Source organism: Pyxicephalus adspersus, chromosome 4, assembly GCF_032062135.1.
Source record: "Pyxicephalus adspersus chromosome 4, UCB_Pads_2.0, whole genome shotgun sequence".
NCBI lineage: Eukaryota > Metazoa > Chordata > Amphibia > Anura > Pyxicephalidae > Pyxicephalus > Pyxicephalus adspersus.
The window spans coordinates 12,623,241-12,641,518 of NC_092861.1; the positions used below are offsets into that span (position 1 = coordinate 12,623,241).

General features: G+C 39.2%; 1 protein-coding gene across 2 annotated transcripts in view; it reads right to left on the reverse strand.

Moving 5' to 3' along the window:
* RCAN2 (regulator of calcineurin 2) overlaps positions 1–18,278 on the reverse strand; it is a 77,120-nt gene that overhangs the window by 36,562 nt on the left and 22,280 nt on the right. The window contains exon 1 of one of the 2 annotated variants that reach the window (XM_072407420.1): positions 4,401–4,682. The exons of the other annotated variant lie outside the window; for it this stretch is intronic. Coding sequence (XP_072263521.1) covers positions 4,401–4,487 — 87 coding nt within the window. The 5' untranslated portion in view covers positions 4,488–4,682. Of the gene's footprint in view, positions 1–4,400; positions 4,683–18,278 lie in introns of those variants that run through there. 2 annotated transcript variants of the gene reach the window in all.

Below are 18,278 nucleotides of genomic sequence, written 5' to 3' on the forward strand. Positions count from 1 at the left end.
TATGTGCCATTCATTGTCCCCTTCTGATCACTCTGTGCCATTCATTGTCCCCTTCTGATCTGATTCTTTCAGGCGCAGGTATAGGGGGGGTGTCTTATTTGCCGTGGCTGCATTCATTAATCAGCACAGCCCGGGTATTTTTTTTTTTTTAATAAAAATTCGATTTAGTTTGGCGAATTTACACCGGCTGTTCTTGCTTACAATTTCGGTAAGCAAGAACGGCCGAATTCAAACTCACTTGCTCATCCCTAATGGCCATGATGTCAACTAAACATCAGAAACCCATGTGACACCTAAACCAAAAGTTCACCATAAAATGCTAATATTATATATTAAGATGGGCAAAAAGAAAAGCAGTATGTGGTTTTAGGCAGAAAAAAAAAAAAAAGTAGTAAAATGGTATTTATGCCCGGGTTCAAAACAGAGAGCTATAAATAGGGTGAACGGTCTAACCACTAGCCTACAGAAACTGATTGACAGCAGTCTACCCTGGAACACAAGCCTACTCAAAAGCTTGATGACCAATAGAAGTAATGACAAGTACCATTGACAGGGAAAGAAAAATGTTTCAGATTAGCGTTTCTGTCCAGTTTCAAACCAGCAATCTTTTACTTGCAAGGTGAACATGATATCCATTACACCGCAGAATCCCACTGGTGGTAAACACCCCTATGTACTGCCACCATGACAGCTCGAAACCTCCTACATTCCCCCATACCAAAAAATTAATTGCACGCTCTCGGGCTATTCAGCACAAAAGATCTAATTGAACAGTTTCAACATATAAGGTTAAAAGAGAGAAAAAACACACTCTGCCCAGACATCCTAACGACCTTCATTGGTTACATCAGGGTTGATGTATTGAAGGAATTAAGACTGTTCATCTGGCAAAGAGGGGTTGTTTATAGAATGTGGTGAATATTCACTTTGCAAAAACTACCCAAACATGCAAGGAATCCTTAAAAATGGATTTTTGTTTGCACAAAATTGGATGTTTGAAGTCATAAAAACTTCCATACCATTAGTAAATCAACCCCAATGTGTCCAATTCTGAATCCGTCATGTTGATTTTGGTTGGAGTTGCCACTGCTAGGAATGATATTGGTTTAGTATCCATGGAGTGCTGAGTGAGGAATTAATAAATGAATGGATAGAAGGCTGGAGAAACTTTAATGGGGTGAGACCACGTAAGGGCATCAGAGTTTTTTACATTGGTAGACTTTTGCACCTTAGCAAGGCAACCACCTTACACACAGCGGATGCAGTCAACACTTTCCAGAACGTGATTGGGGTACAATGGTAGAAACAACTGCAATAAATAGGATAGCGCGGCCCGAAGAGTGACAATACCCAATGACCATAGAAGTGTACCAACCCACTGGGCTCAATGTACTTTTGCGGTCATGAAAGTTGGGGAGACTTGGAAGGTATGACCATAAGCCCAGAACCATTCACACGTAGGTATTTTAATATTTTTTAAAGCACTTTAAAACAAAGCCTGATTAACTCATTATTCTTCCAGAATTATCACTTGACTGATTGCCAGGTAATATTCATTTTGGAAGTGTCCTTCTATAGAACTACAGCCTAGGACTCAGGACATTATCTTCCCCCATTATCACATCATTATCTGTATTACTTTCCATAGCAGTAAGCTATTTTACAGCTGATTAACTGAATCAATAGCTTTGTAGCATGCAGCACATTGCATCTGCCATTAGAGCAGTCACAAGTGCTATTTAGCAGCCCCCATCTGAATTATATTTCATGGCTTATGTCTTTAGCAATGTGCGCATTCCAGCATGCTGGAAGGTTTTCCTAATGACATTCGAGTTTTGCTGCCTTGTCACCACTCTTTATTGATTTAGTGGCCTAACGCACATTGAAGTTAAGCTATTTTAAGAAACGTGACACAAAACCGGAGGCAAAGCTAAGCTGTTGTCTATGGCAACCAATCGGATCTCTTGTTTAAATTTTCAAGAGATCAACTGTATTACTAAACTAAAAATAGGCAACCCATGGTGCCTAAAGCAACATTGTCATGGCATTTAAATGCGCCGATAAAAAAACTGGTGCAAAGAAAAATTAAATGTTCACCTTTTCTCCTGCCAACACCAATACATTTTCAAGGGGCTGGCTGCTGGATGACAGCCGGAGCCCAATGAAGCCAAGGATGAAGATGGCGGTACAAGACCTAACATAAGAACAGCAAAAAAGAAAAAGAGGACAATGCCAACCGGGGGTGCAATATGTTTTTGGCTTTACACTAGCAACATTAAAAGATTGCAAATGGGGTGCAAGTTCCATTTTAATTGCTGCATGGTGGCCAAATATCTGCACCCATATCCCTTTGTCCATTCTACCATAATCCGCCTTTTTTAGGTCCGATGCATGGAAAGCAGGGCTAATTATGATGGAAGGAGGGGAAAAGGCATTTGTGTGCTATGCAACAATTAAAGCGGACCTTGCACCCCATTTGCACTCTTTTATCATGGGAAAAATAGACAGACCTGTGGCAATTCAAGTGACCCTGTCATGATATTTAAATGTTCCAAAAAACAAACTCTGATTAAAAAAAAAGTAAATTCCCAACTTTCCTGGTGCCAGCACATCAGGGGATCTGTCTACACAAAATCTGGAAGAGACAGCTGGCTCCCAATGACATCATGACATGATGAATATGGAGGTGCAAGCCAGAAGATTGATGAAAAATTCATTGAGGGTGCACATATATCTTTAAACACTTAACACCAAAAAAGAACACATTAAACAATACTAATGGAGTACAAGCACAACTCTCCTGCCTTTTATATCAGATGCACCCAATGGTGGTGATTTACAAAAGTAATCTGTTCACTTAACTAATTGAATTATCCCTTTGTAAGAGATAAATCACTTAGTTTATTCAATGTGATGATAGTTTGTTCTGCAAAGAATACCCAATCACTTGCAAGGAAATCTAAAATAACAGGACTTTCCAGCACATGATTGGCTGGTTGAAGTCAGCAGATCTCAATCACTAAGCTATGTGATCAATCCCTTGTAAGAGATAATTCACTTTGCTAAGTGACCAGCCTGTATTCCTTTAGTAAATCAACTCCATTCACGGATTAAAGGAAACCTGTTATAAGACAAATATGTGAGCTGCTTTTACTTAGCTTCGGAAAAATACCATCTACATGGCTTCAATACTTTCATGTCTAATAATAGAATATCTGCAATGAGCAAATTACCCGAGCTGATCTCCTGAAAGACGAGTTACATTGTCACACTGTCCCCTAGGTTTGAATGCTTTCTGAGTCACTGACCTGAAACAAATATTCAAGTGAAGGCAGAGTGAAGTCATGACTCCTGATCCCTATACTGGCAATTGGTCATTAGTGTTGATACCCTAGGGGACTATAGGCTGTTCACATAGCAAAGTACATTATCCCTTTACAAGGGCTAGATCACTTAGTAAATGAAGCTCTGCTGACTTTATACACCCAATCACATGCAAGAAAAAAACTTTTTTTTGCCCACGTGTTTGGGTATCCCCACGTTCACTAAGCTAAGTGAATTATCCCTTCCACAGTGATGATTCTCCTTGTAGGTGAACAGCCTTAAAGCAACACCCCCAATCCAAATGGTCGGTGTGATGGAATTTGCAATGCAGATCAGCTCATATATTTTTTCTATAATAATTATTCTTTCAGTAAATGACACCCTATCTTTTAATGGCACGGGTATGAAGATATTATAATGAAGTCACCTATAGCAACTGTCCAAGTGCCTTTTATTCAGAAACATGCAGGTATTTGGTTGCCATCAACAAACTATTTATTGTAGAAATGCTGCACCAGCTTTAAGCTTCCTTCTGGAATGCCTATTAATGCAAAATCCACTGTAGATGGATGAATTGTGATTTTGTGTAAGGTGAAACAATGAGCTGATGATGTATGATCAGGGATTTGCTTATGGTATGATAATGACTTACTATATTAGACCAAAGTCTTTCCAAGCATAGAAAATTGGGAATGTACATAAATCCGAACAATAAACATTTCCTATTTGCTCGCTGTAATCAACGTGTTCAGCAAGTGCTGAACAATACCGGTGAATGCTGGTAGGAGTTTTTGGACTCCTGTGCACATGCAGCACTAAAATCTCAATCATCCCTCCAGATCAGTTCACTTATACTACAGACATAACATCCATGGTTTGTAGTCCTATGCTGACAACGCTGTAGTTCCATAGAGAGAGTGCAATAAGTGAGGGTTGACATCCTAAGTGATCTATCTGAAGAAAATTAAAATTTTGGAACCAACGCAACCAACATTTTTGTTCTTGAGTTTAAAAGTGGTACAACAAGTCACAGCATTTCTTGGTATAATAAAAATAAAGCTACTTCTGTACTTTACCTTTACATCCTGTTTGTTAAAAACCTCCATGTCGACCACACATGCCACCAGTGAAGTGACATCAAAGTCCATGCTACGAGCAGGCATGGCTGCGTTAATTTGGTGCCAATGAGATAAAAGTTGAATGGGAGCCTCAGGGTGCTGGTCAGTCCTTATCCGCTACCTCTGGTCCTTACAAACTGGCCAGGTAACTCTTCCTGAACAGGACCATACAAGACCTGGTGACAATGCCTGTCTCTCACAGCTGTGCCAATCTCTTTGTGTGGCTCCACACTGAACGAGCCGAGCATAGTAACAGCCAAAGCCGTCTCTCTCCCAGCAGTGACATCACCGCCAGCACTGACATAAGCTACGTCTATTTTTCGAAGCCTTTTATCTGCAGGCAGTGCAGCGGAGCAAACTTGACATGATTATGTACTAAATGTGAATCCTACCAGGACCACTGACAATGCAGGGCTGACCTAACCAGGGGACTGCGGTATACATGGCGTGCAAAGACAATACATGTGCCTTCTGTGTGTTAAAATAATTCCAGGTCATACTAGACTTTTGATAATGTAATTGTCATCATGTAAAATATATTTGGGAATTATAACAAAAGCATGTTTGACCCTTCACTGAAAGAACTGCAATGGAGATCAGAGGTGGTAACCCTGCCCCCAGTATGTATTCCCGACCCATATTACCCCCAACCTGGGCAGATTCTGCCTAATTCTCATCACGCAATGCCTTTTTTATCATAACTGATGTAAAAGTATATATTTATAAAAGTATATATATTCACCTAAACATATTAGATCTTTTTTTCTTATTTCCGCTTTCTCTCTTTGTTTCCCCTCATTCATTTTCCTCTACCTTGCTCCTTTTTCTTTGCTCCCCTCTCCCTCCTTTACCTCTCCTCTTTTCTTTCTTTCTCTCTCCCTCTCTCTCTCTTGTTCCTTTTTTTATGGCTCCCCTTGTCTTCCTTCCTTGCTCCTTCTTTTCCCTATTGCTTTCTCTCCTCTTTTCTTTCTTATTTTCCCAATATATTTCGTATTTCTTTCCTTTTTGATTACTTCCTTATTTCTTTCTTCCTCCCTACCTTCTTACCATTCTTGCTTGCTCCTTTTTTTGCTCCTTTCCACCTTATTTTCTTTCTTATTCTCTCTCTATTTCTTTTCTGCCCTCTCTCCTATTTTTTTTTTTGTCGTCTCCCTACTTCCTTCCTCCCTCCCTTTCATTTCTTTCTTGCTGTCTACTTCCTGACATTCCTTTCTCCATCCCAGTTTACTGTCTTGCTTGCTATCTATTTTACTTTCTTCCTTTCCATCTTTTTTTTTCCTCTCTCCATTCTTTCCTTTATTGCTGACTCCTTGATTCCTTTCTTTCCCCTCTCTCTTCTTTCCTTTCTTTCCATTTCTCTTCTGTCCTCTCTCCTATTTCTTTCTTGTCTTCTCTCTATTTTCCTTTCTCCCTCCCTTTCATTTCTTTCTTGCTATATTCTTTCCTTCATTCCTTTCTCCATCCCTGTTTCTTTTCTTGCTTGCTCCCTATTTTACTTCCTTTCCCCTATTTTTTTTTCCTCTCTCTATTCTTTCCTTTATTGTTGGCTCCTTAATTCCTTTCTTTCTCCTCTCTCTTCTTTCCTTTTTTTCTATTTGTTTACTGTCCCTTCTTCTTTCTTTCTTGTCTGCTCCCTATTTTCTTTCCTCTCTCTCTTTTCCTTATTTCTAACCGTCTTCTTTCCTTCATTCTTTCTCCATCCAGGTTTCCTTCCTTACTATTTTCTCTTATTCCTTTCTCTCTCCATTTTTCCTTTCTTGCTTATTACCCAAGTTACTTCCTTTCAAGCTTGCTTTCTATTTTCCTTCTTCTCATCCCACCCTTTCTTTTACTCTCCTTTCTTCCATCGTCTCTCTCCTTCTCTTATCTTTCCTTTCACCTTATTCCCTTTCTTTCTTTCTGTTTTGTGATGAGTGTTAGGAAGTTGAATCACGCAGCATCTCCATATGATCCATCTCTGGAACTCTTTTCCCGAGCTCCCACCATGCAGAAGAACAAGTGAGCTTCTTCTCTCCTCTCTCTCTAGTAGGTGTGCCACCATCTTTGTTATATTTTGGAACCAGTAACAGATAAGTTCCAGGAGAAACAGCATAACTTACTGTGCTTAGAATTACCTAAGACTGACCAATGTAGATTTCGGGGGGAAAAAAAAGCTTCTCTTGTTCACCATTGAGATTCAACCTTGCCATGGGAGTCTACACGTGACTGCTTATAGAGAAAGGTCAGGAAAAGAGAGAGACAGGTATAAAGCAATGACTTTAGGAAGTACACTTCTACTGAACCTGTAAAAAATCTGCTATGGATTTCAGAAAATAGTGTCTAAATCACCAGACAATGGTACCAATCATTTTACACTCCACCCAAAAACCAGGAACAATGCAATCAGAGTGCCTTGTAAGCTTGGAGCTCCCTAGATTTCGTGTAGGAACTATTTTTAATTTATTCTTTTAAGAATCATTGCATTTAATGACATTGGAAGTTGAGGAAAGTGGAGGTTGAAAACCAATTGGTGAAGCTTATATGAGATTTTAGGGATTAGGATCCTATCTCCTATCACAGTATACAGTAATCAGAATATAATATGTTTTGCAATGGTGCTTTACTGATGTTTCATTAGTGCTGGAGAGTTCTCCTTACATCAGACCTGGGCTGCCAGGAAGGAGCTGTGCACTGCTGCTGATAAAATGGAGTGTTGTAAGAAATTTAATTCATGTGTCTATGCCAGATGATGCCCTGGGCATTGAAATCCGAGGCAGCAGACCTAACATTGATAAAGGAGGTTCAGATGGCCCTGAGATCTGTCAGTGCCAGGTGAGATCCTCCATTGTGTATTATCAGACATGTATGCCAACAGGCACCTCGGTGCTCAGCACCCAAACCTTGCAGCACTAGAGTCTTAGGTTTAAATCTCAATCAGGATACCGCATGGAGTTTGTATGCTCTCTCTGTGTTTGCAATGGTTTCTTGCAACAACCTACTGATAGGTGAATTGGCCTCCTCCACATATTGGTATGTTGTGGACATTGTGGATTGTGAGCTCTTCTGATGGACAGTGAAATGATTTATGCATGCTGTAAACCATAATGTAAAATGTCAATGGAGTATAAAAATAATAAAATATAATAAAACTTCCTATTGAAGGACCTACAATGTGCAGGCTGGCCATCGAAAGGGGACAGGCAGTGAGGGCTATATTGTTTTTTAAGATTGCCATTACTACCAATACAGCTTTGCACACAAATTTAGGGACCCTGGGTCAAATAAAAAACTATTGATTTTCTATCCTAACATTTCCTATTTCTACAAATGTAATACATGACTACAACTTAAAACATTAAATGGGACATTTACAATACAAAAATCACTATTTTATTGAGAACCTGGGAGTTGGTAAAGCACCACTTACATTTAGTTGCAAGTATACTCGTATGTTAGTATATTGGGTTGGGTTCTCTTTTAAGAGGAAAAACCCAAAGACTGACTTTTGGTTAACTTTAGGCTGCATTGACAAAAATTACTTGGTGCCTTTGGTGCCATGCATCTATCCATAATCCTTGATAATCTGTTTGGATTTTAAAGTTGGTGTCATGCTAGGTCCTCTTGATGAGCAGTGACCAGTTCATGGGTATTGGTGACTGGGAACCTGCTACTGCTTACTTTGCATTACTCCTGGCCCTAAACTGCTATGGTTGGGCCCAGTTACCAATAGTAGATAAAGGAGGGGGTGATAAGAGCTGGAGAGTGAATCTTTGTTTGGGAGCATAGTTCATCATTTAATTTTATGTCGACAGTCTAGTTTGAGTAGAATATACTGGGTCAATAATGGTGGGTCCCTGTGCTATGCCCCTACATCCCTTCCTGCCCTAGCTGTGGGGGCCCCTGCTTGCTGGGAAGGTTCTGGGGCCCTGGCACACTTTGCAGTTCCCTGTACGGAGTTATAAATTTTAACTCATAACAGAATTGAAATACATTTCCTAGAAGTATATTCATTGTAAAAAAAGCTTCACTGTCTAATGCAACTCGAATCATTTTACCATCCTCAAAAATAGTAATATTTCTTCTTCCCATTGGCCCGCTAACAGTGATTCTATTCCGATGTTGTCATAGACTTACATGCATAATGCTTTCATGGTAATGTTGTAAAAAAACAGCCAAATAAACTTATATCATCACAAACATCACAAACCGTAATGGAAACAAAAATGACAATTGGATAACCCAGAGCACGGATGAGAAGAATCGGGATAAATTTTGTTCACTTCTGGGAGATTTCTTCCTCTTTATTGTTGCACTTTTAGAACAGAAGTAAAGGAAATGTTCCTAGTGGTGCAGACTGAACAAAAAAGAACCTTGTTCTATGCAAAACTATTAAAAAAAAAAAGATAAAAGTAAATAGACTTTAAAAAAAAGAGGCTATCTGTAATCTGAGTATTAAAAAGATTTCTCCTTTCTTACTGTCACAGCAATCACTGTTTTACTAGGAAGGAAAAAAAGGGTCAAATCTGGAACAGGGAAATGATTGTACAGGATCTTGAAGTATTGAGGGGAAGGGAAGCGGAAAACACAGGTTTGCCTCATCTGTTATTATTATTATTATTATTATTATTATTAATAATATCAATAATAATAAACAGGATTTATATAGCGCCAACATATTATGTAGCCCTGTACATTAAATAGAGGTTTTAATTGACAGACAGATACAGACAGTGACACAGGAAGAGGAGAGGACCCTGCCCCGAAGAGCTTACAATCTAGGAGGTGGGGGAAGTATCACACAATAGAAGGGGAGATATAGAAGGGAGGAATTAGCGATGGTTTAAGAGATAGAACAAAAAGTGGAAGGCAAATTTACAATAAAAAGGGTTTTGGGGCTTTTTTAAAGGAGCAAGGTGAATAGGATGAGCAAGACCATTCCAGAGATTCGGGGCAGCTCTAGAGAAGTCTTGGAGCCGTGCGTGTGATGAGGTTAGTCAGTAGTAGGTCAGGAAGTACTGAGGAAGTCAGTAGTAGGTCATTGGAGGAGCGAAGACGGGTAGGGGTTGGATTTTTCTATCAGGTCAGAAATGTAAGTGGGACAATAACTGTGGAGGGATTTGAAGGCAAAGCACAGGAGCTTGAATTAGATTCTAAGGTGAAATGGAAGCCAATGAAGAGAACTACAAAGAGATGCAGCGGAAGAGGAGCGGAGGGAAGGATGGATGAGTCTGGCTGCAGCATTCATAATAGATTGTAGAGGAGAGAGTCGGGTTAGTGGAATACCAGAGAGTAGGAGGTTACAGCAGTCCAGACGAGAGAAGATAAGAGCATGTACAAGGAGTTTGGTGGTCTCAGGGGACAGGTAGGGGCGGATTTTAGAGATGTTGCGCAGGTGAAAGTGACAGGACCTGGAAATGTTCTGAATATGCGGGTAAATGAGGATCAAGTACAAGGATGTTCAAGGATGCAAGGAGGTTATGTAATAAATATAAGCCATACCTGTATTTTGTTATATATAAAAATAATGAAATGAAATATAGATGATGTTTATATGACATTAGAATGAGCAACATATCAGCAATGGAATGATCCCACTACAAAAGTTCAGTACAATAGCGCCCTCTAGTGGTCATTATGTGCAATGCCTGAAAATGTTTGGCCATAACTACAAACTTCTGTGTTGTCACTACATGGCAGGGGTGTCAAACTCAAAATAGCACCGCCACAACAATTCACTGCGTCTATAAAACACACCAATGCGGGGCCACGCATAGACAGAGAGGCCCCTGGTCTACAGACGCGAGTGATACCTGGTATTGTAGTAGCGGCGCTATTTCAATGCAGTGGCGAGCCAGCTGCAATTAATATTTAGGGGGCCAAAAAAAAAGGACGTTGCAGGCCGGAGTTTGACACCCCTGCTGTATGGCTTTCAAACTGGAAAGCAAAGGAGCTACACTGCAACAACTGTAATAATGGTAACATTCGGTATAAAATGAGAATGGAGTCATAGATAGCTTTAAAAACCTGATAGGAGTTTCAATATTTCTATGCTATATGCAAGAAAAAAACCAAATGTTTTGGTTGGACGTACATTGTAAAGCACTACAGATCTGTTGAATTAAAGCAAACAATACAATCATTTGGCAGCTTAGACTGTAAAATCCCAACATAAAGCAGGAATGATAACTGTTCTAGTAAGAGATATGGACAGCCCATACACAGAAAATCAAAAATATTGAATACGAGATAGAAACATAACATGAATGTGCCAGATATTGGTTGTCCCATTCACCATCTTCAGACCTTCCTGTAACTTCCCCCTGCAGACATCAGTGACCTCCCTGCTGCATAAGAACAAGGCAGAATGCTCCCATTGCAGGACCTGAATGCACACTCCATAATGCACAGTCATGGGTTGTGATGGAGGTTTGCTGAGTTAGTTATTTGGGGAATTGTTTAATAAAATTTTTACCACTAAATTGGCACTAAATGTTTTTGTAATGCAGTTAGTATAAGTGTCTGAATTTGCATGCAATCATCTTTATTTAAGGCAGTAAAACAGATCTCAGGTAGGGGGCAGGCGGCATGGGGGCAATAAACTGCTGAATGTGCTGACAATAATAGAGAGCAGAGCAATATGCTCATTTTACTGCTGCCCTTTCATGGTCTAATCATGAATGAGGACATAAAAAGCCTAATTGTGTTGCCTTAATGCAGGAAATGTCCAAGGAAAATTGGGTTTTCAACTTAGCTGTGCCTCTAACTTGTAAAGCTGTGTAATTCCCCCACCTCCTAAATTGTAAGCTCTTCGGGGCAGGGTCCTCTCCTCCTCCTGTGTCACGGTCTGTAGTGTTGGTGTTCGAATTCAGGTTGTCCTTATATTCGACCCTAAAATAGCTGTTCGAATTCGGGTAGACCCGACCCGAAAAAACGAGATTCAACTGTAAAAATTTGGATAAAAAATGTGTTAAAAAAAATAAAAAATAATAAATATTAAATTATTTATTGAGTGTTTGTGTTTATTTACCTCATTTTTTTTTCAGGTTATCCTACAATGACATGTTATCGCTTACTTTGTAACACACTTTCCAGGATAGTAATATTCTGATTTAGTAATATTCTACATTTTTCTTTTATCCACTGCGAGAAAAATGTAACTAATGTATCATATTACTGTGCTGGAAAATGTGTTACAGAGTAAGAGATACCTCTAGTGGGGACATCTTTTAAATGATTGCAGCAGAGTCTGCAATCATTAGGAAGAGTGTGCGATCCCCGGGCACTGCAGGGGATCGTAGTGGATCTGCAGAGTTCATCTGCAGTTCAGTTCCCACCGTCACATGACCGTGGGAACTTTCCGGTCACAGTTATGACTGCAGGCAATTCCCGGGGACTAGAGGTGTGTTCTTGGATGTGTTCTCCCTGTGTTCTTGGATAGAGAAACTCTAATAGAGAAACAACTAGTAAAGGGCTGCAAGAGCAATCTGATTGCTCTTGCAGCCTTTAATAGTCCCTAAAAATAACGCAAATACTCCCACCATTGACTTCAATGGTGTTTCGAATTCGACATTTAATCACCTGAACAATATCTCACTATTCGATGGAATAGCTGTCAAATCGAATAGTGAGATATTCAACCAATACTAACTGTCTGTATTCATCTGTTATTTGCAACCCCTATTTAATGTACAGCACTGCGTAATATGTTGGCGCTATATAAATCCTGTTTAATAATAATAATAAATCACAGGGCTGCATTGACAGTAACATTTTGTGGCAGTTCAAAACAACTTTCACAGACACTGATCAGCCTTAATATTAAAACCACCTAAAATTGTGCAGATCCTCCTTGTGCCACCAAAAAAAAACTTTGACCCATCAAGGAATGGACAAGGTGTCCTATGGTGTCTGGCACCAAGGTGTCTGCAGCAAGTCATTTAGGTAACACTGCCAGCCTTCTTCATTCGGATGCCCTCTTCAGGTAAATAATACTCACGTACCTGGCCATTCCAATATGTGGAAACAATCATTGAACGAACATTTATTGCTGTTTGGGATACAAAAATTCAAACAAGCAGAATCATAATGAACAGTTGTTTTACCAGCAGGTGGCAGCATTGTTAATGGATTTTTGTTTAAAAAAAAAACAAAATCCCCCCCAGATATATATGATAACCCGCTGGCTGCCAGGACATGTTGCTACATGTAGGATAAAACTGAACATGGGAATTAAAAGGTCCTTCAAGGACATAACAAATGAATAAAGTTTACAAAGGTCAATTATATTTTTACCAGCTTCCACTGTCATTACATTTGCAATCATGATCATAGGACAAGTGCACTGTGATGGGGTAAATTAACCATTGGGTCTTAGGCATGCATCAAACAAATGTTTTTTAAAGCATCTGAAACACACTATAAAAGCATAGAACTAAAACCAATAAGGCAGTCTCCAATGATACTAAGTGAAGCAATGGATCCTAGTAGATAATTCATTGAACAAGCTGTTTAAAGCAGAACTAAACCCAAAAAACAAAAGGTCACCAGGAGGTAGAGGTTTTCAGGAGAAATGACAAGCAAAGTCTCATTTCTCATATGATCTAAAAGAAAACATGAATATTTGGAGCAGGGCACCTTCCTTCATTGATTTATGCTCCGGGTTTGATGGTCACCTTGTAGGTAATGAGCAATGGAGTTCTGACACTGCTGTAGGGCAACCCACGACCGACAGTCACATCATACAAACATATTCTGCATAAGTAAGATCCTTTGTTCAAGCTAAACTCTAAGAGCCTTCTCCTCCATATCAGAGTACAGCATTCGAAAATTCATGCCGCTCACAAAGACAAAAGACAGAATATTGTTAGTGTATTATGCATTGTTCTCACCACATAAAAAGCTCTACTATATGACCCAGCGGGAATCAAATCTTGGAATGGAATGGGGTGTCCAGAATTGGCAAGAGTTAGCGAGCTCAATATCTAGTGTATCCCTCAATTATCGCCTATAGAAGTCAATTTTTTTTTATAAGTAAACTACTTCAATACTACTAACAATGATATTTTATTATAAGTATTGATGCGTTGGTAAATATTGCCCATTCGGATTGCCAAACTAAATTCAAACATCTCTCCTTTATGCTACAGAGGCTGTTTTATGACTGGTGGTGCTGCCCCGTGTTCAGAGATTCTGGATTTGTATTTATAATTTACACAATTTACACAAATTATTATTCCAAGTACCAGTGGAGAGTGCCCTCTTTTCCAAATTAGATGATTCCATACCCAAACAGATTTCCCGATTGATTGCTTATATCCTCTTGGCAGCCCCAATTACCATTGCTTGTTACTGGAAAGCTACCAACATACCTCTTATTATAAATAATTTGGATAATTTGGATAATGACTAATGATAAGCTGACTTGCACCCTTAAGAATACATTGCACAAATTTTACAAGACATCAGACCCCTGGATTCCATTCAATACTAAGTAAAACCATCGAGAGGAACCTCCTATCCCCCCTTCCTTCAATCCTTCTTCCCCTCTTCTTTCTCCTCTTTTCTTCCCTCCTTTTTTTCCTTTTTGCCCCCTTTTTTTTTTTTTTGAGACAAAGACCCCCCACCCCTGTTTATCAGTTTGCTGCCTAGCAAAGCCAGAATTCAGACAAATTACTAATCGGTATAGTCATAGAGGGCACTAAGAGTACATTCCAACAAGGAGCTTGATGAGAAGATCTCAAACTAAATTCCTGTAGTTTATTGGTTATTTTTGAACGCCTCTCATTATTATGTTCTTTTCCTGATGTATTCTACATGTACATTGTTGATTCATGTAACTGTTGTCATTATCTATGCCCCCCTCGTTTTTGTATATACCTTCCATTTAAAAAACAATAAAAAATCTTTGAAATCTGCACAATTAATCCAAAGTGGAACTCAAGCTTTTTTTAATAGAATAGAGATTGGTTAGAACATCTGTCCACTTTTGGGTCAGAGCTACAGTTATAACGATAATTACTTCCATTAAAAATTGTTAATTTGATGGAATTTCTGTTCTGTAAAACAGATTTTTCAAAGAGTGGGATCTATCCCAGTGGAATAAACCTTTACGGGGACACTTTATGAATACTGGGGGCCACACTTAAAGTGGAAGTAAACTCAATCCAAGATCTGACCGGCAGGCTATCTTCATGACCGTATCTGTATGTTTGGTTGCTTTTTGTTTTTCTGTCTTCCAAATCCCCTTGTAATAATCTATTGAACTGATAGCATAGTCACCAATGACTGGTAACCCTTTAGGTGGTTTAAAGTACCAGGACATCACTGTCACTTTTTTAGCCTCCTGTACCCCACTTATATGCCACGACGACCTTGTGGCCTGCTGGATAGTGGCATTCTTATTAGGAAAGTGGCGCCTGATAATGAGTAGAGATGAGACAAGTAACCCCACAGGGCACACATTCCACATCGGGCCTGGGAACGGTGACATCATTGGACTCTTCGAAGTCACTTTCCACCAGGCTCAGGTCAAACGCTATTAATAAAACAAAGGAAAAGCGTGCATGGGCCTAAAAATAGAGAGAGATCAGATTGCTCCAGCACAGGGATGAAGAGCTATGATCCTATGTGGAAAAGAAAGCCTTATTCCTAATAATTCCTATTAATGTGATCCGCACACACAATGTGTCCCGCTTTGTGTTTATTTATACTGAGGATTCTGGGAAGAAAGAATCGCCACGCAGTAGTACAGTGAGATCATTTGGTTGCATGCAATTCAGTGATTTATTGCTTTCTTTTTTATAAATGTATAATTCTTTATTTTTGCAGGTGTGCTGTACCGTATTTCCATGCTGATACAGCACTTATGGATTGATGGATTCTCCTTATAGCTAACCCCGCACTACCAACACCATTCCACCAATCAGTCAACCTGACTTTTTCAGGAAGAGAAAGGGTTGTGTTGCCTCAATGTGTTTTAAGTCTTTATTATCATTGCTAAGTAATGGAATAGAAGCATAGAATGGGCATGCTTTCTTGATATTAGATTGTAAGCTCCAACCCATTTTTTAATGGAATATCTCTACCAATTTAATATGCAAGAGGTAACAAACCATCCTACATTGTACCAACTACCTGACACAATTTCTTGTACAACCCAAAGAATTATTGTACCTCTACACTTCATACACTTTTTACACTAATAACACTATAACCTTCCAAATTACTTACCCTATATATTCAACTCTGATTATTGTAATGCATATGAAAATGTTCGACAAACATATGTACCTTCTTCATTACATGAATGTACCTAAATATGTACTATTCCTATATGTATAATTTCTTTGTGTATTGTATACCTACATATTTCCTATTAGTTCATACTGTAAATACGTTTCTTTTCTAATTATTAGTTGACTTGCGTCTTTATACCCCTGAAGAAGCCAATAGACGAAATGCGTCGGGTTAAAAGACGTTATGCGGTTTTATACGGCTAAAACACTTCACAGTCTAATCTAAGTATCCATATCTTGTCTAGTTTGACAACCACAACCCCAATATATAGAATGGATGTTGGAGAGATAAAAACATACATGAACATGTGTTTCATTGTACTTATACTGTACCTTTGTATTAATGTTTTCATAGATACAGTTATACCTAGCCAAAAAAACCCTCTTTATTTTCCTTACTAGTTTTTTGTAGAATTTTACTTTATTAGTGGTGGCTATACCAATATTAAAAAAAGAGAGTGGGATTTACTACACTTTATACTTGTAGATTGTAAGCTTCTCTGGACAAGGATGGATATACATTATTTTACCAAAACATTCAAACCACTGACAGGTGAAGTGACCACCATGGATTATCTGGTTACAATGGCGCCTACCAAGGGTTGGGATATATAATATATATTATGCTGCAGGTGAACAGAAGGTTCTTGAAGGTGATGTGTTGGAAGGACCCATGGGCATACATAAGAACATAAGTATTGAGGAAGTCCATGGTACACCATCAGAGGTTCATGTTTTGAGGAGTCAAAGTAGTTTTGGTGAAACAAGGGGGATCTACACCAAAGTAGATAGGTGGTTTTAAAGTTTTGGCTGATTGGTATAAACAGTTTATTGCACTTTAACACTGCATGATGTCCTTGCTATAAAAAAAATAACAAAGTGCAACTGATGTTTTCATGGCATAAACTCTCCATCTAAACCATGATCGATGATACTCTATGTACCTTCCTAGTCCTAAATGCAAAGTGTCTCTGGTATGTAGCAGTCAGTATCAAAAGTGGTCCAAGATTGGACAACCAGTCAACAGGGTTTTGGGTGTCCATTGAAATGTGGGGTGGAGGAGCTAGCTTGCCTGCTCTGATCTAAAAAGATTCAAACACACAATAGCTGGCTTCATGTGCAACCGTGTAGCCACAGATCCATCATATCATCCATGCTGACAGCTGTCCACCATAAGGAGTACCTACAATGGGCATGTAGGCATCCCCATGGCAGTTGGGTGAACTTTGGTAAGAAGAAAGGATGGTGGAGGAAGTATGACTTGAAGGATCAGCTACTAACCTTTTGGTGCCAAATACCACAGGACACCGTCAGAGGTTCATGTTTTGAGGAGTCAGAGTGGTTTTGGTGGCACAAGGGGGACCTACACCAAAGTAGGTAGGTGGTTTTAAAGTTTTGGCTGATTGGTATAAACAGTTTATTGTACCTAAACACTGCATGATGTCCTTGCTATATAAAAAATAACAAAGTGTGACTGATGCTTTCATTGCATAAACCTCTCTCCATCCGAGCCATGACCGATGATTCGCTATATACCTTCCTAGTCCTAAACCCGCAGCCACGCTCCCTCCCTCAGCCTGTACATGCTAATACAACATGGCACTTACTGGAGTTGGTTTCTATTACAATCCTGCAAACCACTGAGGGCAAATCCAGCATGTCAGATAAAATGTAGAAGAAAAACAACATATCCCCGAGTGATGCAGAGCTGTGGTCTGCTTTATCACGGCGAGCACATAATCCTGTTGTACTCTACATTAATCTTCTGCTATGGTTCAGAAAATGACCCACTTGCACAGAAAATCCTGAATTCTAGTTTCAAAGAGAACTGGTATGTATATATTGGATACCAAGATACCAAACTTTTAGGTATGTTCTCCTACCTCCAAAATGCCCAGGGAGCTCAAAATATGCAAATGGATTATTTAAGCTGTTCTTATCTGCTCCTCCTCTCACTATCATAGGGATGGAGTTGGGCAGCCGAGCTAATCATAACTTATGAAACACCTAAAGAAAAATATGGACACTGCTTTTGAAAACTCTGACCTTAATAAAAATAGTCAATGAGATGCAGAAAATGTGACTTTTATGCAAATCCTGTGCACATTTTTTGCAAATTGCCCCGACTTGAACTTGAGCCAGACTCTGCAAGTATAGTGTTTGGCTCAGTTTCAAGCTATGGCAAATTGCATATGATGTGCAAAGAAGTAGAAATTCCTGCATCTCATTGACCATTTTTAGGTCTCAAAACTTGATCGATGAAACATCAGGTTTAAAGGAACCTAAGCAATGGTATCCTTTGTATCTTCTATGAAGTTAGGAATAAAGGGACAATAAGGTATAATGCACAGAATCTGCATTTTTGTGTGGCTTTGGGAACACTTATGTTCTTGCCAAATAATCAAGAATACATGTAAATGAACCCTTGCTGTATAGGGTGGGTGGCTTCAGAATAGTTGGAGGTGGCACAGTTGGGGTTCAAGGCGCTTTACCTGGCTGTATCGTTAAATTCAGCAGCACGGGTCTTATGATACATTAAAAACGTTGCATTTTTGCACCATCT